The sequence below is a fragment of the Diadema setosum genome, chromosome 2, assembly GCF_964275005.1.
Source record: "Diadema setosum chromosome 2, eeDiaSeto1, whole genome shotgun sequence".
Lineage (NCBI taxonomy): Eukaryota > Metazoa > Echinodermata > Echinoidea > Diadematoida > Diadematidae > Diadema > Diadema setosum.
This window is the reverse complement of record NC_092686.1, coordinates 24,909,187-24,930,979: the sequence shown is the minus strand read 5'-3', so window position 1 is coordinate 24,930,979 and position 21,793 is coordinate 24,909,187. Positions and strand designations below refer to the sequence as shown.

The window sequence follows — 21,793 nt, the reverse complement described above, 5'->3', positions numbered from 1 at the left end:
GTCATGATGGTCATACGTGCTGTATCAAGTGGTGTCTTGGTGTATATCTGAAGAGGAAACTCCAGTAATTATGAATTATTTTTCAAGTGTGATAACAATCTTTATTCATTGCGCATTAAGTCCTTTTCTCATTTTTTAATTTCATTTCAAAAACATATGACTACAACAATTGAATTCACATGCTGATAATGCAACAAAGCAATGAAAAACAACAAATGTGTATTCTAATGTTGTATTCATATCTGTTGGAAATGAAACGGTGCCATGAAAAACAACAATCATGACAATGCAACGAAAATAACAAAATTTAATGTGTATTCAAATGGTGAAATTATGTCTTGTTGGAAATGAAATAAAACGAATGAGAATGACTTGACAGAACAAGCCACACATTTTCTCCCTTTTCTCTGTCATAGGATCGAAAGCTCAGGCACCTTAATTTATATTTAATAATGAAAACCAATGAACGTACACATTGTAATGAAATGATAGTTGAGATTGAAATATTGAAATCTAGAAATCGCAAATATTTGTATACAGGCCTAATGACGACAACGACAGCAAGAAAGCTGATTACTATAATAATAAATGATGATCATCATCGTAATCAAAATAAGGGTGGCATTAATGAGAACAGATTAGATTAGTGATTATAACGATCACAATAAGAACCAGAATTTTAATTTTTGTTCTCTAATTTAGTTTGCCCTAGTGAAGAGTGGTGAGTAAAACTACCTGTGCCTTCTGTCAGACTCCAATGACAAAACGTTTGGAAGAGAAGTCCGATGCTTCCTGTTGCGAATTAAATGATAGCTCCTGCGACTGGCAATAAATATTTATAGCTTTTAACGTGCATGTAGGCTGGTAGGTATTTGTTTACTTTCAGTTAAGATAACAATGTATAGCACATTCATAATCAGCAACCAGCACAGTACAATCTCTCCTTGACGGCCGAAATAAGGGGCGTCTCTTAGTGCTCAGCAAGACATATCTCCAGGCTAGATAACAATTCCGTTTGCTTCGCTTCAGAACAGGCGCATATAGTGTTTCCTCACTTCATAAATGAATCTTTATTGGTCGGAATAACAAACGTACGAATAAACTATTATATGAACCCATAACAAGAGCAAACTTAGACATCATGTCTTCGGAAAACCCTTCATCCGATCTGACGTCTTCCACGTCTAATCCTGCGCCACCAACGTCGTCTCAGGCGAATGAAACAACCAACGTAACGGATAACAGCGTTTCAGCTACATCCGAGGATGCAGTCTCTGAAGTCGTTAGTGTCGCGGATGAAAATGAACCACCAGAGGTACAGGGATTCTTCTCCGACATGGCGTCGCAAATTGGGGACCTGGTAGATGGTACAGACGGCAATGCATCGGTTCCGAAGGAAGTTGTATTCAACACCTTCTTCGTCGTCTTGGGGGCGTTTTCCGCCCAACTTATCTTTTTCTCCGTGGCCACCAACCTCACCTTATTCTCTAAGGAATTCCTCCACTATGGCTATTCCGAAGCCCAAACCACTGAGATCATTGTCTTCGCCATCAACATCCTCCTCTTCCCCATCATTGGACTGATATCTGACTCGTGCACGGGGCCGTACTCAGTAATGCACGTTGGTGGCTTATCTTGCCTATTGGGTAAGTATACACATTACTTAAGAAACACAGTTTTAGCTCCAGTGCCGTGTGTTTCAAGCGAGCATGGATTATTCTGAGTGCTCAAACCATCCACAAACTTAAAAGTTAAAACAACAACTAAAATACGACGCAAAAAGAAAACGAAGCAGAGAAGGAAGGAGATCGCAAAAGAGGATATAAAGGATAGGAGGAAGCAGAGAGAAAAAAAAAAAAAAAGATTGAGGTGGCCCCTACAGTGTATACGCAAACAGCAATTTTCATCAAAAGGTCAGGAAACAATCATATTATGTCGGTGTCACTTCCTGACTAGGTGTCATTGGCGTGGAATCATTAGTTTCTCGTGACGATAATTTGACCATGCGCTCTTCTCCAGTCATTCTTTTGCTCATTTTGGTATATTTGTTACTGAACGTCTCCTCAAATTAGAAAAAAAAAAACCACTAGAAATGTCGCTAAGGCGACTGGTATGCCTCCGCCATAATGCATGATTCTCCTAATAGGTCTATAGTACATGTGGACAATGTGTGATTACATTTTCACAAAATTGGCAAAATATTAAAATGGCAAGTTTGTCATAAATATGTTGAATGTTCACCTTCCTTGACCTAGGTTTAATTGGATGAATAGGAGAGCATGTATTTGGGGATTTAAGGACCTTAACTTGACTTTGACCCATTCATAGGTTTATGCATTGAGTAATTTTCAAGGTATGGAGAAAAAGTGCAATTTCTGTTTTGAAAAGTACATTGTTACCATTTTCATCTGGCCTTTGACCCTAAAATTGATAGGATAATCACTGCTAGGCAGAACATGCATAAATATGTAGTAAGTTTCAAGATAACTTGAGCCACTTCCGAGATATGGAGGAAAAAGTTAGTTCAGCACTTTCCCTTGATCTTTGACCTTTTGACCTTTGAGGCAAAAAAAAAAAGAAAAAAAAAGAAAGTTTCCAGAGAATCTCTATTAGGTTATACATGCATACACCAAGTGTAAAAAAAAAAAAATCCTGCTGGCATTGCATAAATATAAGGGAAAAAGTAAGATTTTGAAGTGTTGCCCTTGACCTTTGTCCCCTGACCTTTGACCCCATGAACCCTAAATTCTCTAGATAATCACTGCCAGTCAGTACATGTATACATATTATGTTCCATGAAGATACCTTGAACAATTTCCAAGTTTTAATATTTATACTTGACCTTTTGACCTTTGACCTCATGACCCCAAACTTTCACCAGAGAATCATAATTGGGTAATACATGTATACACTAAGTTTCAAGAAAATATCTTCCAGCATTGCATAGATATGGTGGAAATGGTGAAATTTTACGCATTTGACCTTGACATTTGACCTTTGACCTTGAGCATGTGCACCTAAAAGTTGATAGGCACAACTTCACCCCCTAATTCACATACATGCTAAGTTTCATTAGGATACCTCAAAAGGTTTTTTAGTTACGCTGTCCACAAAATTCATTACGGACGGACGGACGGACAACCCGAAAACATAATGCCTCCGGCACCACTTCGTGGCGGAGGCATAAAAAAACCGGGACAGAACTTAACCGAGGGAAACCCTCGGATGTACAAAGACAGAAACAAAATGGATGAACACAAAGTAGCCACTTCTTTGTACTTTACACTACATGAAGTTTTAAAGATAAAATATGACATTTTTCCCTTCACCATGTCTGCTCTATCTACGCTATAGGCCTACACATTGACCGATCAAGTTGGTTGATAACATGACCACCCTGACCAATCTCATGGTTTTACTTTCCTCTTCCGTCTACAGGTACCTGCATTTTTCCGCTGATTACCTTCGACTGGTCTCAATATGGTCCGCAGTATGGTCTACCCATATATCAGAGGCAAATCTATTACTTCATTGGTCGGCTCCTGATCGGCCTGGGAGTCGTGGCCATCAACACGACGGCACCTCCTTTCGCTGCCTCACAAGTTGAGCCGTACGGTGATTCCGTCTTGGAAACATTTTTCCACATGTAAGATTTTTTCTCTTTTTTTTTTTTTTTTTGCTTTTGTTGTACACTGTATTTTTAAAAGCTGCACATCAACTTCACAGGGATAAAAGACTCATAATTATCATGTACCAGTCGTAGAAGCAAAGCTGGTTTGGATGAGTGGTACCGCCATTGGGAGCAATGTTTTATGGCTTTAACAAATGTTCGAGTTATCACTTTTGATGCATTATTATTATGTAGGTCCACTATATCACAAAACATCCTACATATAAAAATTTTGCAATAAAGCCTAAAACATAAGGAGATATCACTATTTTTTCTCAATAAACCGTACCTTATTATCATTGTTCACATTTTGTATCTTCAACAATACTTATCATTGATTACACTGATTAGCATTATTACATCAGTTGTTTCTGTCCCAAACTCAAATTTTAGAAGTACTTTGAAAAATTAAAGCTTTGTTGCATCTGAAAGGAAAATAATGCATGGCTGGAGGAACGGGGGGGGGGGGGGGGAAGGGAGGCTCGGGCCCCGACACTTTTTTTTGCACCATACAAAGGAATACATAAGGTGTCACCACTTTGGGCCACCCACCCCTCCCCCCCCCCCCCTCCCCCCACATTTTTTTTTTTTCTTTTTTTTTTTTGCTTGTCAGCTGAAGAAACCCGGAAGTGGGCCCTGTAACGCCTATAACGTCCATGACAGGAACGAGTCTGTTCTGAATTTGGTACAGTTTGTAACGACAAGCAATATCACATCTGACTATACATGACTAACACCCCTTCGAGAGCCACATGTGATGCTTGGATTATTTGCTGTGAAAGCAGCGATCTTATTCAAAAAAGCGTAATTCAAAAATAGGTTTGAAAATGAATATTTACAGGCAGGTAGATCATGCAACTTGCCCAAATCATTCCTGCGGAAACCGATACACAGGCATTACAGGCCATGAAGAGAATTCGGGAAGCTTGCCCCACTATATGGATGGGCTGAGCCTACAATTAACATTATTACCTATATAATATGTTTTAACTTTAACAATGATCGTCAAAGCGGCAAATAAAGGCCTACTTTTGCTTACTCTTTGTATTCAAAGTGGTTTGTAGGACGTTGCATAGGCAACAGAATATCCATCATTTGCTAGCCCTAATAGTAATGTATAGTGTACTCTTGCTAAGATTATGCCGAAAAAAAAAGCTACAAAAATTGAATTTGTGTGTGAGAATAAAGCTGCAATATCAATATTGGCGCCATTGATCATGAACCACTGCAATACGGTTGGCGACAACTTGTGTTTATCAAACTCACATTTCACAGGCTACATTGATAAAGGCACTCGAAAGAGTTCAAAAATTTTGTTAAGAGTTGCAATGTTCTTATTCCGAAGATTGTTTAATCCAAAACCGAACTAAGGTTTGTTATTTTTGAAACAAACAAATTCCCCATACCAAGATGTCCGGTTGTCCGAAAATGAAATAAGTTTCTCTAAAATCGTTGCTTATCGGAAAATCCGTGGCGTTAATTCAAAAGTTCTCTATTCCTAAGGTTCTTTTTATAGTCCAAAAGTGAAAAAGTATTTAAAAAAAAGTTGCGTGCGTACTAAGCAGCCTTCGGAATTACAAACCTAAATTCGTTTACGGATAAACTTGATTTTCGAACCTTCGGAATAACGAAAATTTTTTAATTTTTAGATTTTTAACTATCCTTCCGAATATATAACTAACCTTTCTTCATTTTTGGATTAACGAATCTTTGCGAGAACGAATAATAATCAACCACATCACCACACACTGACTTTTTATGTCCACTATGAATACCAATAAGAGGGGATAGAAATGCTCAGTCATTGTTATGTTCCTATTAACTTGCGAGTTTGATTTTTCCTTCTGGCCAACTTTGACCGGAAAAAAAAATGACTAACTTCACATTGTAAATCATAATGTTATTCTGGCTGAATATTTCGATAAAATGAATCAATTAAATCAATAAATTAGCACGAGCTGGAGGTCTGGAACTTGGACTAATCTTGCTCCTTCTTTTTTTTTTTTTGTAGACTCTACAGCGCGCTGCAGTTTGCTCCTCTGATTGCCTACACCAGCCTGACGTTCGTTCAAACAAGAGTCTCCTTCTTCGTCGGCTTCGTCATCGTCGTCATCGTCAACCTCGGAATCATGGCATTCTTCGTTTACGCCAAGAATTATTACAAGACGACGCATCAAGCTGTCTGCAGTGAGTGCAACCGTGATAACCTACCAGATTGAGGGGCTTTAACCAATTTTAACATTGAAGCAAAACTTTTGATATCCCTCCCCCCCCCCAAAAAAAAAAAAAAAAAAAAATCCAAAGTCAGATGTTTCTCTACCTCCATGAAAATAATACGCCGCTATGAATAGATTCTTAAATCACAAAACACTGTGTCCGACCCACCACCACAATGTAAAATTACAGTTGATATTCATTTTTGTTTTTCTTCGAATTGTGAAAAGTTACGACATGTTTCTTCAGTCCACTCCTTTTGTATTTCAAAGCAGCTTAGCCTTTCGAAGTTATTGCCTGAATAACAACAACAAAAAGATAAACCATAGGGTAACAAAACACATTACCTGACTGGTTCCATTTATCATTGTTTCGATTGCATGGTATAACTCAAACCAAACGTTATCTTTATCTTTGTTCAATCTGTGTGTAATTATTGTGTAAGAGACAACGTGACAGAGTGTGAAAACTTCCCCGCTTGGTCACTTCGACGCTGGTTAAACCTCCCTCAATCATGAACATGAACCGACACCATTGACTACCAGTGGCGGATCGGGCGGGGGGGGGGGGGGACCGGGCGCGCCCCCTTAATTTCCAAAGCAGAAAATATAGCTACAAACGGCAGTTTTTGGACAGTAAAATGTCAAAATTTTCAAGCTCGCTCACTCCGCTCGGTCGCATTTAATTATTATGCAGTTCTCCTGATGTTGTTGCCAGTAATTGCCGGTAGTTACGCCCGATGCATGCCCCCCCCCCCCTTAATTTCCAAAGTGAAAAAAAAATATAGCCACAAGCAACAGTTTTTGAACTGTAAAATGTCAAAAGTTTCAGGCTCGCTCGCATTTAATTGTTATGCAATACTCCCGATGTTGCTGCCAGTACTTGACAGTAGTTGCGCCCGGTGCACCCCCCCCCCCTTTGTTTCTAAAGCGAAAAAATATAGCAACAATCGGCAGTTTTAGACTGTAAGATGTCAAAATTTTCAAGCTCGCTCTGTCGCATTAAATTGTTATGCAATTCTCCTGATGTTCCTGCCAGTAATTGCCAGCAGTTGCTCCCGGTGCGCCCCCCCCCCCCTCCTTAATTTCCAAAGTGGAAAAATATAGCTACAAACTGCAGTTTTTGGACTGTGAAATGTCAAATTTTTCAAGCTTGCTCACATTTAATTGTTATGCAATTCTCCTGATGTTGCAGCCAAAAATTGCCAGCAGTTGCGCCCAGTGCGCCAACCCCCCTTAATTTCCAGAGCGGAAAACATATACCTACAATCAGCAGTTTTTGAACTGTATAATGTCAGAATTTTCCAGCTCGCTCTGTCGCATTAAATTGTTATGCAATACTCCTGATATTGCTGCCAGTAATTTCCAGCAGTTGCGCCCGGTGCACCCCCCCCCCCCCCCCTTAATTTCCAAAGCGAAAAAATAAAGCAACAATCGGCAGTGTTTGGACTGTAAAATGTCAACATTTTCAAGCTCGCTCTGTCGCATTTAATTGTTATGCAGTATACTCCTGATGTTGCTGCCAGTAATTTCCAGCAGTTGCGCCCGGTGCACCCCCCCCCTTAATTTCCAAAGCGGAAAAAATATACAACAATCGGCAGTTTTTGGACTGTAAAATGTCAAATTTTTAAAGCTCGCTCTGTCGTATTTAATTGTTATGCAATTCTCCTGATGTTGCAGCCAGAAATTGCCAGCAGTTGCGACCGGTGCGCCAACCCCCCTTTATTTCCAGAACGAAAAAAATATACCTACAATCGGCAGTTTTTGAACTATAAAATGTCAAAATTTTCAAGCCCGCTCTCTCGCATTTAATTGTTATGCAATTCTCGTGATGTTCCTGCCAGTAATTGCCAGCAGTTGCTCCCGGTGAGCCCCCCCCCCCCCCCTCCTTAATTTCCCAAAGTGGAAAATATAACTACAAACGGCAGTTTTGGGACTGTAAAATGTCAAAGTTTTCAAGCTCGCTCGCTCCGCTCGCTCGCATTTAATTGTTATGCAATTCTCCTGACTGATGTTGCTGACAGTAATTGCTAGCAGTTGCGCTCGGTGTGCCTAGCAATTAAATCGCTTCGCTCGCTCGCATTTAATTGTTACGCAATTCTTTTGATGTTGCTACCAGTACTTTGTCGTTTCACATCGTCAGTCCATAATCAATGTAAGGAAAACTGTTAACATAACAGACATTGCGCCGACAAGAAAGAAAGGAGTTTTTGCACATGGAACTTATACTTTTCGGGGAAGATAATTGGGTAAAAATGATAACATACTGTATGTATTTAAGGCACATGAAAATAGCATGTTCTTCGCTCGTGCTCGATCGCTACGCTCCCTCGCTTTGCGCCCCCTGACTATACATACAGTAATAGGAAGAGTTCTATTCGTGGCAATGTTGCTCATTGCGCTGTGGAATATATCACATTCCGTTAGATTAAATGGGTTAGTCAAATACCGGTTAATGATTGGCTGAACACAGTCGCGTGATGGAGGAACATTTTTGCAATGTTCTCCCATGGGAAAACAATTCACGTAACAAATGACAGAAGGACCCGCACACACACACACACATACACACGCATGCACGCACAAGCACACACACACGCTCAAAATTACTTTTCCACGAGAGCCCCCCCCCCCCCAAATGTCTTGACCCACTCTATCAAACTGCCAGTCAGCAAATTTGTATGACGTTACTAACCTGTAAAGGAAAGTGGTAGATATTGCAGTTATCGAAATTTGTTATACGCTTTTGCATAATAAAGCATCGCAGTAACCAAGTGGATTTGTTTCTCGCTGAGGGCAGGTACCACACCAGCTGTAACGGTCGCCAAAGTGGCACATAAAACACTTATCGGCTCACTCAAGTCTACGTGTGGCAATCTTTGTTCCTGGATCCGAGACAAGATCTCATGTACTTACTGCCAGAGCTGTTTGTCATCCACCGTTGTCGATGATATTGAAGTCGACGTCGACGAGACCATCCCTCTGATCGGTGCCCTTGATCCTGGTCCAACAACCGCGTCGAACGACGGCGGTATCACCGCAGACACATCACAACCGGGACCAGCACTATTGGCCGCACCCCCACCAACTCCCCCTCCGGAGACCCCACCCAAGTACTTTGGCAGGATCAATGTGCAGAACTTTGCTAGTGTCAGCGGTATTTCGGAAGATAAGGTGATATCCAGTCTGAAAATCTTATACGCCTCTCTCCTGCTCTCGGCCCTTCTACCTTACGGTATCCTACGTTACCAGGTATATTCCGATGGACACTTAGTTCTTGGATATAATGTCTTTCTATGAATGACTTTGAATAGTTCAAATCCTTAAAAGAAACCAAAGCGAAAGCAGCAACATCAGTAGGAAACATCAGTGAAATTTTAAGGAAAATATAATCGATTAAAAATAAACTTTCGATTCCGTCATCCCCGGGTAGGAGCCTACTATATTATTCCATTATGGACAGTGATATGAATTGAATTTATCAAACAAGGAGAATTAAAAAAATAATAATAATTTCCATGAAAATACACGTTTCATCGACCTGTTACTGTCAGGGTAATATCAGTCTCCCTACTTTTTGAACGAGGTTGGTCGCATATTCTTGCACTTTGCCAGAAAAATTGAAATATGTCGCATTTTCGTTATTATTGTTGTCTTTTATGACGTCAGAAAATGAAGTAGACTCCTTATCTAGCGATGACGGCACCGAAACTGTACAAAAATCGATGGTCATTTTTTTTTTTCATGTTTTACTGATGTCTTCTAATATTTTTGCTACTTTTTCACTAAACCAATGTTTACATTGCAAACATTCTAAACTTTACACGGATGGTTTTAGCAGTAAAGGATGTACTATAAAACATGTTGTTTCCAAGCTAAGACCACAAGCATTCTCTCCGGCTCTTTCCCTCCTCTCCTCTATACTCTTTATTTACTTTCTCTGTTCCACGAAAAGTGTTTAAAGTGCCACGTATTTACCGATCTTTCCCTTTTTTGTAAACATTTGCAGCCATATTCCATTTCATTCCGTATGTCGAAGCTGACTGAAACATAAACTAGGGTTACAGTTTAGATTTGCTTATCATATTATCTTCTTAATGTTTTGGGGCGCAGTGGCATAGTGGATAAGACTCCCGACTCCCAATTGGATCGACCCAGGTGTACAAATAGGTACCTGGCAACGGTAGGGTAATAATAATGGCAAGGCACTCTGGTAGAGCAGTGGCAACACTGAAGAGGTTATCCTGGGTAAATAAGACATTATTATTATTATTATTATTATTATTATTATTATCATCATCATTATTATTATTATTGTCTCTGTCTTCACAAGATATCACTTGGAGATCAATATCACGTCGAGTTCCATCCTGGAACCTGAGTCTGCTAGTGCTTTTCTAAGGAATTATTATTATTATTATTATTATTATTATTATTATTATTATTATTATTATTATTATCATTATTATTATCATTATAATTATTATCATTAGACATCGTCCTCGTTCCTGGAGCAAGCCCAACATCTCAGACCAGAGATTCTCGGCCACTTCATTTCTCCCGGCATCGTGAGCTCCATCCTGCCGGCAGTCGGGGTGGCTCTGGCACCTATCGTCAACGTTTACGTCTACCCATACCTCAGCGCGCGCCTCGTTTCAACCACGCTGTCCTTCCGAACATGTGAGTCCAAAGACTGAAGCATGTATGACACTCATTATCATATTTGGAGGCCCTGTACGGTTTTAACTGAAAATATACCACCAAATTCTGTAAGACGCATGCTACTGCATAATAATAATGAATGTAATGATGATGATGGCGAGGATTATGACAAAAACGACGACGATGTGACGATGATGATGATGGTGGTGAATATGATGACGATGATAATGATGGTGATGATAATGATGATTATGATGATGATGATGGTGATGGTGATGATAATGATGATTGCGATGATAATGATGATAATGATGATAATGATGATAAAGAAGACAGTTAGGAAACGTCTGTTAAGGTCTTAAAGTGTAACTCAATGCCTAGGCTTCTAAAAATGTGTCTCGCGTATAGAGCATCACCTGTGGTTTTGGATACGTTTATGGGCCAGTTCTTTCTGTTGTCTCCTCACTCATCACTCACTTTTATATTTGCCATGCTTTTAGAATAGAACAAGTAACATTCATTCTGCATGCTTATGTTTCAACATTTTATTCTTAATGAATATCATTATTTTCTTCCCTAAACTCTTGTCATTATGTATGAAGTGTGCTTATTTTTTAAGAGGCATTATAGATGAAGAGGTGAATGACAGATGGGGACATGAGAGAGTAAATGGCATTGAGAGGGGGAGGAATGACACGTATGTGTGAAAAACATCACAACTCCATCATACTGGAAACCTACATTTAAGAAGTGAAAATTGCCATCTTTTCATAATTTGGTTTTGTACCTTATCTGATTATGTATACCTTGATGTATGTGAGTATTAGTGTATTGTTAATGCGTGAGGTGCGAGTGTCTTGTATGACCTTAATCAGCAATATTGTACTAGTACATGTACAAACTTGTACAATAGTTTTTGATATACCAAATTTTGATTCTCACAGTGAGTTGTAAAATGATTCTACATTTAATAATCACAATAGGCATGATCATTTCTGTATGCAGGATATTTTATGGGGTGCATGTTTTCGAGTACAATCATGCGAAATAAACAACACATTACGTGGAGCAGACTATTACCTTCAATAATTATACACGTCACCAACACGAAGCTGCTGATGCTTTCAGGGCCCTATATGAGCTATTCTTTTCATTTCAGTTATTGTTGTTTCTGTATGGTACAATTAATCAGATCACTTTCGAAACATACTTATCGATTCCTCATTAATTATGGCTAACTGTGCACATGAGAGATAAGAAAATAATCATGAAAGAAAGCAGAGATAAAATAAAAGGAAAGGTGGAAGCGTGAGGAATAAAGTTTGCATTTCCTGATAAAATTGTGAATTTTATCATACAAGCAGTTTACACCTCACCGATCAGAGAAAAAAAAACATAACAAAAATATTTTTAAAAAGTCATGAAATCACTTTTCTACGCTGCACCAATGGCCACCATGTAGGATTGCAAAGTGAAAACCATAGAGGACCTTTCTCATCTTGGGATGTAATGCAACCAGGAATGTGTTATAGGCAAAAATTGTGAAAATTAAAGCCCATAAGGGGGCTATTGATTACTGACACACCAGCAAAACCGTTAAAGTGTTTATGTAACAATATGCTAGGTGTTGAATTACTCTGGGGATGCTACCTGCCTTGTAAAGTAAAGATTTTTCAAGAAGATGTTGAAATTATGAACATTACACCCCCCCCTTCGGCATCCGCTCACCCGTCATATTAAATAAAAAAAAAATACATTCATATATTCACTTTCTAATATAAAACATTGCATCAGCTCTGTTACTTATGGTTCTGAAGAAGATTTGTATTTTGTTCAAACAGTCCCTTATACATGTTGAGACCTTTGGACTTGGTGACCCTTCAAACGAAGTGGGATTCTACTACCCAAGGGATGCTACACATTTGGTGGAAATGAACATGTTATTGTCATAATTATATTTTTCAAGAAGATGCTGATAATATGAACATTACGCCTCCCCCTACCAGGACACGCGTGGATACCGCCATAATCTAACATGAAACTTCCAACGTTTTATAACCATGTCTTCATAGCATTTGCCTAGCTCTATTACTTTTGGTTCTATATAATGAAGAAGGTATAGAAAAAAAAAATCCATAATTTCTTAGATATTTATCTGCGCATTTGATAATGCAACATATTTTGGTAATGGAAGTAATGTACAATTTTTTTTTCTCCTTTAAGTCATGTACCTTGTAATTTGATCTTTTCATAGATTTCGCTGAAAATAATTTTGATTCATATGTGAAAATGTTGAAGGAAATAAGTCTTACAAACAAAGTAAGAAATACAATAAATCGTATTTTTTCTCTTTATTGTTCATTTTTCTCTTGCTCTTGATCTTGTTTCTTACGTATTGAACATATAAATCATTTATGTCTGCGTCCCCTTCCTATCTGAAGTAGGCATCTTATCGTAGTATTGTCCGTGCTCGTGTGTCTATGTGGTGTGCTGCATTGTGTAGTAATATTGTTTCCATTCCTTAGTTCTTTCTGCAAAACAGCAATTTTGAATTTTGTTTCTTTCTCTTCCTTTCTACAGTTACCCTTCAATCTATTTTCTTTTGAAATGTTGCACTCTGAGGAGTACACATCAAGCTAATTGCATTCTAGTGAACCCCTACGTTCTTCAATACATGAAATGTTAGTTCCTTTTCCTTTTTTGTAGTTTATATTCGTTAAAGATTTCATTTATATCACGTTGACGAACAAATGAATAAGATTGAATTGAACTGAAATGAACGCGCCTGATAATGACAAATGTATAAAATTGTTTGCGGGCACAAACGGGCACAAACCCTTGTTGGTCGTAAAGGAGTCTACGCCAAGACTGCTTCAAGTACCACTGGCACTGAGCCTCTCTCCCATGGGAGATGGACACAATCTTGAAAATATGTGTGCGCGACCTCATCCGCATCGCTCTTACCAGGGAACATGATCACCTCCCTGCTCTGGCACATTTTCAAAAGCCTAGGTATCGAGTTACACTTAAAGGGCTTTTTACACTTGCAAATTTTTGCTTAGTCCCGTACCAACGGTGGGGCTAAAGGGGGGGGGGGGGGCTTAGCCCCACCGTTGGTACGGGACTAAGCAAAAATTTGCAAGTGTAAAAAGCCGGTACCAACGGTGGGGCTAAAGGGGGGGGGGGGCCTTAGCCCCACCGTTGGTACCGGACTTTCCTTAGCCCACTTTCTGTTTACACTTGTTTTTGCCAAAGTGAGCTAGCCCCACCGATAATCCCCTACTATCTGGCCCTGCAAAAAAGCAGGGTTAGCACCGCAATTGCGGTGCCAAGCAAGCGACTATAAAAAGAACGAAGAAATAATCCGGGGCTAAGCGAAGGAGACGAAGTCCGACCCCCACTGACCAATCAGAAACGAGGTAATCAAGTGCTACCGCTGCGTGCGTGTGTTTGTACAGTGCACAGCGTAATCATGAATATTCATGTGTTTTGGAAAGTACGGGACTAAGAAATACGAGTGTAAAAAGGTCAGTTTTCTCTTTAGTCCAGGACAAGAGCTTGGTACGGGATTTATTGGCGAGTGTAAAAAGCTGAAAAAAAAATGTTACGGGATTAACGATAGTCCTGGGTCAGAGAAAGTACGGGATTAAGAAACACAAGTGTAAAAAGGGCTTTTAAGACCGTAACAAACGTCGTATTGGTACGTCGGCAATTTGACTTGGTCAAATAGATTATTTCCAACTAGAGATCGTGTTTCTGAAGGGAGACCAGAAATCATCAATAACTTCTACACCAGAGCTACGTTGGGTAATGGACGAGAAAGCTTGAGTTGGACATGTTAATCTGCATTGGACATGGTGACGGTACACGGTCGTAAGTTGTCGTAAGTTACATGTATTTTTGTTAGTCCCCTTATAGCATATGCCTTTACCTTGGAGTAACTTCTCTCCTGTTCGTTTCATGCTTTGGATCAGTCTGGGGCCTCGTGTGCGCCACGCTGTCGGTTTTGTTTGCAGCTGCCGTAGAGAGCGCTCGGCTGAACATCACTGCCGATGGAGGGAGTTCGGTAATCACAAGCGCAGATGGCACCGAGTCTGTTGTGTCCGATCTGTCCCTGATCTACATCATTCCACAGTACCTACTCATGGCCTTAGCCGACGTTCTCGTATACATTTCAGGTTGGTATGCTTGTTCCCTTTGATAGATAAAGCTAGATAGAGGTAGACAATTTTTTCAGTAACGTCATTTAGAGCAAGAAAAAAAAGGGGGGGTAGCGGGAAATATAAAAATAAGTGACGTCGGCCAAATCAGGAAGAAAATGATCGATAAAACTGACATGGTACACACTTAGAAAAATCGTTTCAATTTTGCACCTTTGAAGGTGCTGACCAAAGACACAGTAGGAACACCTGTACTGGTGCAACTTTGCACGTTTCAGACGAGAAAAGGTGCAAAGTTGTACATTTAAAGTGCTCCCGTTGTGACACTGGTTTGAATGGTGCAAAGGTGCACCGATAAAGGTGCTTCCAAGGGGGTCATTGGTACAGCTGCAATGTTTAATCTGTTTATGAAATTAGAATGTGGCTATCATACAATACGAAGAGCTTTTCTTGGGGAAAGTGGTTTGCATTGGTTTCTTGACGTTGACTTGTGTGATTAATCTTAATGAATTATGACGATGGCTCTTGAAATGACGTCACAATATTATGTCTAATACAGGCGACCTCTTCGGAGGCAGCCATGAACTATATATTTCTTATCAACGGCAGCAATATAGGAAAGGAAGGAGTTTGAAAAATATTCGAAAGAAAGAGCATAACATATCCGCATCACAGATGGAGGCACTGTAGCTTGAGAACAACTATATACTATCTATTGAGCTATCAGAATATACGCAGCTCTTATCCTTTTCTTCCTCTTTGCGAGTTCGGACTCTGAGCTATGCTTGCGAATCTACGCTGTCAAGGCCGACTTTGTTATAGAATATTAGAGTTTACAAAGTAAAGCCCCAGTCACATAAACATACCGGATCACCCTGGATTTGATCAGAGGTGAAATGGGGAGAGATCTGTGTTGACGTCGTGGGTATTCTTGGAGGACCGTGTAGGTCCGTGTAGATCTGGAGACATCCGGGAGGCCAACACGGCAACTTTTGGAGGTCAAAAGCATCCGGCGTCATTCGGGGACTGCCGTGTTAGCCGAGTAATCCGGGATGCCCGTGAGGCTGCGGTGTAGTTGCCGTAAAGGTCCGTATGGCTGCCTGGAACGATCGTGTATGTGCCCTGAGTATCCTTGGCAGTCCAAAGACAGTCAAGGATCACCAAGGCAGCTACACGGACCTACACAGCAGCCACACGGCAGTTACAAGGACCATCACATTTAAACACGGTATTACAGGGATGGACACGAATCTACGTGATCCCTACGAGACGAGAACAAGAAGGTTGAGGAAAATCTAAAATCAGCTCGCTTTTTATGGCAGATGTTCGTCTACCGGCATACGTGGTGCGTGTAGCTGCCGTTGATCCACGTAGCTGCCATGATGGTCCGTGTACGGTGTAGACGCCCTGATTGTCCGTGTAGACGCTCTTCCAGCATGGGCCGTGTAGTTGCCGAGTGGGTCCGGCATGGTCCGTGTAAGCGCCGTGTAGATGCCGTGCTGGGCCGGCCTTTATCCATGTAGCTGCCGTGTTGTGTACAGTCATCAACGCTCGTCGAGACTCCATCTAGGGCAAAACTATCCCGAAACTCCCCGGATCATTGCCGGCATGATCCGTGGATTGCCGTGTAGATCCTTGAGGATAAGTGTTTATATGTGACTGGAGCTTACGAATAAAATAAATATAGACGAGGTATGAAGCAAGTCTATGATGTGTCATCTCTCCATTCCTCTCCCCTCCCCCTCTCTCTGTGACTCTCAATCTCTTACCCACCCCCCCCCTCTCTCTCCCTCTCTCTCTCTCTCTCTCTCAATCCAGGACTCGAGTTCGCCTTCAAACAGTCGCTACAGCTCTTCCCGGCTACCTTGACCGGTATCTTCTTCTTTTACTTCACCTTGGGTCACTTGGTTGGAATTCTTCTGGTCCCCGCCATAAACGCGCTTACAGCAGGTATATTCTATTAGTTTGGTCTGTCCGGTTTTTATTCCAAGTGTGGGGTAAGCCTTGTATCTCAATTGAGGCCATCGAATTTTCAAAGCTGTCACCTATGCAGCAGAACAAGCAACTGAACTGACGTAGTGAGCAAGAATAAGATGTATAAGATGACCAAAAAGATGGCTATGACAAGAACATAGATCCAGTGGGAAAAATCAAATGGTTTCCATTAAGTCGCCGACCAACCACTGGCCAGTTGCCGACCTTTCACAACCAAACCTCTCTGCGAGCAGTCGCCTATTCAACATATTTATTTTCATTTTTTTTTTTATAGCAAAACGTCCGCATGGTACTTGCCGACCGATTGTCCTGATAATGATTTATCGACCGGTCGGCAATCCGTCTGCATCAAGTTGCCGATCATATTTTTTGGTGTTTGGTCGCAGATTGGTTTGTTGATGGTCATCAGTATTTTTTGGTAGCTGGAGGTCCATAAGTCTTTCATCAGTCTTCCCGTATGCTGGACCATGCTCTAAACTCATTCGTAACGTATTGTTCGTAAAAAGAAATGATTCATACCATATCAAACTGTTAGCAAACATGTTCATTTACTGCCACTAAATCTATGAGAAAGACATGTGCTATTATGATAGCTCGTAATTCTTTATAATTTTTAACAGAAAGGGGGAAACACATACACAATATTATTAAAAAAAAAAGTGAACCTCAAGTACTTTCCATCAGTATTTTGTAAAGTGTTGAACGTACCAATGCGATATCGAAGCATCGATTCTATCTGTCAAAGTAGGCTAAGAAAGTCAAGACACGGCGAAGCGAATATGTGTGCTTACTACCCCAAGCTATAAAGCATACAACATCAAACTAAAAAGAGCTTATTGCAAACATAAAAATGTACGACAGCAGGAGCGAAGCTCTGACAACTACCTGTAGCTTGAAACATAATCATTTTGGGACTACTGACGATGTAGGAAAAGAGCACATCTTAAACTACAATACAACAATTATGACGTAGTATGACTGACTGCTAATTTCATCTCCAGTTCAATACCTACTATAGACTTTCTCTGCATTCTACGAAAGGATGAGCACGTGTGGAAAGCTGTCCTTTCTTCTTCTTTTTTTTTTCAGTACAATCGCACAAAGAAATTTTTCGAGGTACACAGAGACAACCATCGGTTAACTTTAGCTTTTTTTCTTGCATGTGTTCTCGCCGTTTTCATTTTTGTTGTCATCGTTTAATATTATCATTATCAGTTTCCAATTTACATCATCATTAAGCTCGTTTCTTCTCATTATCACCACCAATACTTCCAGGGGATGAGTGGTATCCACCCGATATCAACAACGGCCACCTCGCCTACTATTTTCTGGTTTTGGCGGCCATCAACATCGTCAATACCGTTGTACTCTACGTGCTATATAAGGGATTTGACTACGTCAACGGTCAGGTGGACGAATCTGCCGACGATGGTGGCACCACCGCCAACAACAACACCGCAACGCAGCCGCAACAACCGCAGACGACAGTGACGTCATAGTCAGATACGATACCATTCTCGATGCTATGTATCGATAACTTCCGTGATTTTGTCGCGACGGTACTTGGAAGAGGCTATGATAGTGCGGTGTATACATACACAATTGAATAACTAACAGCCAGTGGGACGCTGCCGTTTTGTTCACGTATCCTTTTGGATGCCAAGCTTTTGACCTTTTCGTGGGTAGGATCTTTTTCAAGGCTTGAGTTGTGATATATGGAAGTGGAAGGAGTCGGGATTGGTGGTGCCCAACTGACACAATTAAGACGCTGCCAGCAAGACCCAACTCATTCCCCCAAGCCCACTACCACAAATAAGAATCCAGCTCTGAAGCAGACCAGTAAACCGGTCGAAAACGAGTATGTTAGGACGAAAATATGATGTGATAATGACAACAATATGTGATAGCCCAGCTCAAACCCACAATATTCGCAGATTAGGATTTTCTGTGATTGACTAAACTATGTCATTTGGGTTGACAGACTCATTGTTTTTTTTGTTTTTTTTTTTAAGTTTGTCTTATCTGGGAGTGTAATCTTTTCTCTACCTATGGTCAATCTTCGGCAGATTGAACCAAACCGAAATCGAGATGTTGGCAGAGTTTCTATACCACTATTTTTTTTTTCTTGACAGGCAATGCTTTCACTGTGAAACATAGTACTTAGGACAGGGGTGGAGCTTTCCTAAATATCTCCCTAAATTTCTTTCTTAAGTGCATTCTTTCTCAGTCAGAAATTTGCATACTCCGCCACCTTCCTAAGTTTCTTCCTAAGTTTAGGGGGGGGGGGGGGGGAAACTCAGGAACAGACTTAGCAAGAAACTTGGGAAGATTATCAGAATACCACTTATAGGAAAAAATCCTGACTTAGGAAGAAATTTCCTCCTAGGAAGGATTTCAGAATACCACCCTAGAATACTAACTTCTTCTTCCTCCTCCTCCTTCTTCTTCTTCTTCTGATGATGATGATTAAGTCTGCCTCCTTCAATAGGCTGAAGATTCTTGCAGACTGTGCTATTTACATTATAATACAGTTTATTTACAGATGTTTACACGCACATAGAAAATTCGAAAAAATGACTAGCCACTGTGATCAACCGTTAGTCGGTTTCGGAATGATCCCAAAGATGGCGCTGAAACAATTTCTGACGACAGGGAATTCCAGTTCCTTACAGTTTTGGGAAAGAACGAATGGCAATGCGACTCGGTTCTCGAGTATGGTACCTGATAGGAATGTGGTTGCGAGGCTCTCGTCAACTGAGTAACCTGTTTGATACTATTGTCCTGTGCTGAAAGAGGAGTAAGAGTATTGTGTATTTTGTACATACTATAGTAATTAGCCTGTCATTTTCTCTGCGCTGTTCCAGAGTGATCCAATCAAGTTCTTGCAGCATTTTGGTGACACTTAAGGTGTTATGGTAGCGATTTAAAGTGAATCTCGCAGCTCTTTTCTAGACCATTTCCACTTTGTGGATTAGGTTCTTGGAAGGTGGGTCCCAAACTATGGAAGCATACTCAACAATTGGTCGAACCAACGTTTTGTAAGCTGTGGCTTTAACATCAGAAGATTTTATGCGAAGATTGCGAGAAGATTTTATGCGAAGATTGCGTCTTAGAAATGCAAGGACGTTATTGGCTTTATTGACAGTATTGTTGATGTGTTGGGTCCACCTCAAATCAGAAGTGATGGTTACACCCAAGTACTTCACGGATTCAACAGATTCAAGAGGGGCGTTATTCAGACGATACACGTGTTGCACCTTTCTTCTTTTCCTTGATACTGTCAAAACCTTACACTTATCTGTGTTCAAAACCATCATCCATTTTATTTCGCCCAGTCACCAATTTTGTTTAGGTCCTCTGGAAGATTTTGCGTGTGATGTTGATTGTCAAAGGTCATGTAGGAAATTGCATCATCGGCAAAAAGGCGAACCTTTGACGCTAGACTATCAGGCAAGTCATTAATGTAAAGCAGAAAGAGACAAGGTCCAAGAACCGACCCTTGAGGCACTCCAGATCCTACCGCTATTGGAGAAGATTTAATACCATCCAAAACGACCCTCTGACTTCTTCCATTGAGAAAGCTTTGAATCGATTTCAGATTTTTCCCCTGATACCGTAGTAGTCCAGTTTACGTAAAAGCCGCTCATGTCCAACCTTGTCAAAAGCTTTTGAGAAATCCATGATTGTAACATCGCCCTTCATCCAAGTTTTGTGTAGATTACTCGTAAAACCTAGTAATTGTTGTCCACGTGACATGTTCTTACGGAAGCCAGAAATCAGAAGTCAGAAATTTGCATACTCCCGCCCCCTTCCTAAGTTTCTTCTTAAGTTTAGGAAAAAACTTAGGAAAAAATGCTGACTTGGGAAGAAATTTCTTCCCAAAAAGGATTTCAGAATACCACCCAAGCATGGGGTGTTTATTGGGCAAGAATATACTGGAAAATTAAATTTACATTTCACACACATTAAACATCCCACGCTTGAAATGCAACACTTTGATGCGATTCACTTTACGTTGTAATCTATGCATTAAATTCAAAGTTATGGTACATATTGGAAGTGTAGCAAGGAGGAAATTTAAGCACCCCATACGTGTGTAACTGTCCTAATTATTGGCAAATAAATAATTTTTGAATATTTGACTCTCTCGTATGCGGGACCTCTATTCAATGTCCTTACCGAGGGACAGAGTGTTTTTCCTCTTACATTGCAAACAGACACCCACATTCTATTCGGGTCATCTTCAATATTGTACACAAGGAGTTGTAAGTACGTGTACATGTATGCACAACACATGATGAACAGAACATTAGTTTATGTATGATCCGATGGAGATATTTTATTGATACAATTTGGGATTTATATGTCATGCTCGGTTGAATAGGAACAAAATACAGTATGTGACTGGTCAGCCATACAGTAAGAAATTTCCAAAGAACTCCAACTTTCAAAAATAGTTCCATTAAATGTTAAATTCAATTCGTCAAACAAATAAATATACTTTGTGATATCTACATTAGATACAAGTAAACAACCATTCTCATTCGAGTCCGTTATTTGATCAAAGAATAGGTTAAAAGAAAAAAAAATGTCCCCAAGAAGCAAGGATTCATAACATGCAGTTAAGACTTAAACACTAATCACAAAACTACAAATATAACCACAACAAGGGTTTCCAATAAAACCAAGTCAATTTCAAAGAAGACATTCATATGAAGTGGATTGACAACACATTATTCCACTCTCCTATGAAATCATCTGAATCTCTACAGGCCTAGAGTTTCGACAAGAAACCGAAAGAAAGATAATATCTATATACAAAATGGGACAGTTACTTTATTTGGCAGTCTCAATCAACAATTACAGACACAATGTGACTTCAAAGTGAGCACGACTCTTTTTTTTTTTCACCTGACTCAACATACAGTATTCATTTCTGAGGTTTTTGATAATATAACCTTTGCCAGTACAGTAGCAAACGATGCTACGGAAGGTAAAAGGAATTTCTTTGTTCAAAGATTTGGGGAGGGGGTTGAATCTGTGCTTGTGTAGGCTGCATGTAACATTTGTTCAGTCTACTTAAAAAAGTCATT

At 40.2% G+C, this 21,793-nt stretch overlaps 1 protein-coding gene across 1 annotated transcript; it reads left to right on the top strand.

The window, feature by feature from the left end:
- The first annotated feature begins 1,141 nt into the window (after window positions 1–1,141).
- Window positions 1,142–18,199, top strand: LOC140243467 (uncharacterized). Its single transcript, XM_072323145.1, has 8 exons — window positions 1,142–1,646; window positions 3,439–3,646; window positions 5,682–5,857; window positions 8,684–9,135; window positions 10,377–10,563; window positions 14,520–14,723; window positions 16,524–16,655; window positions 17,976–18,199. Exons 1-8 carry the CDS (start codon window positions 1,142–1,144, stop codon window positions 18,197–18,199), a joined length of 2,088 nt encoding a protein of 695 aa, XP_072179246.1.
- The last annotated feature ends 3,594 nt before the right edge of the window (window positions 18,200–21,793 follow it).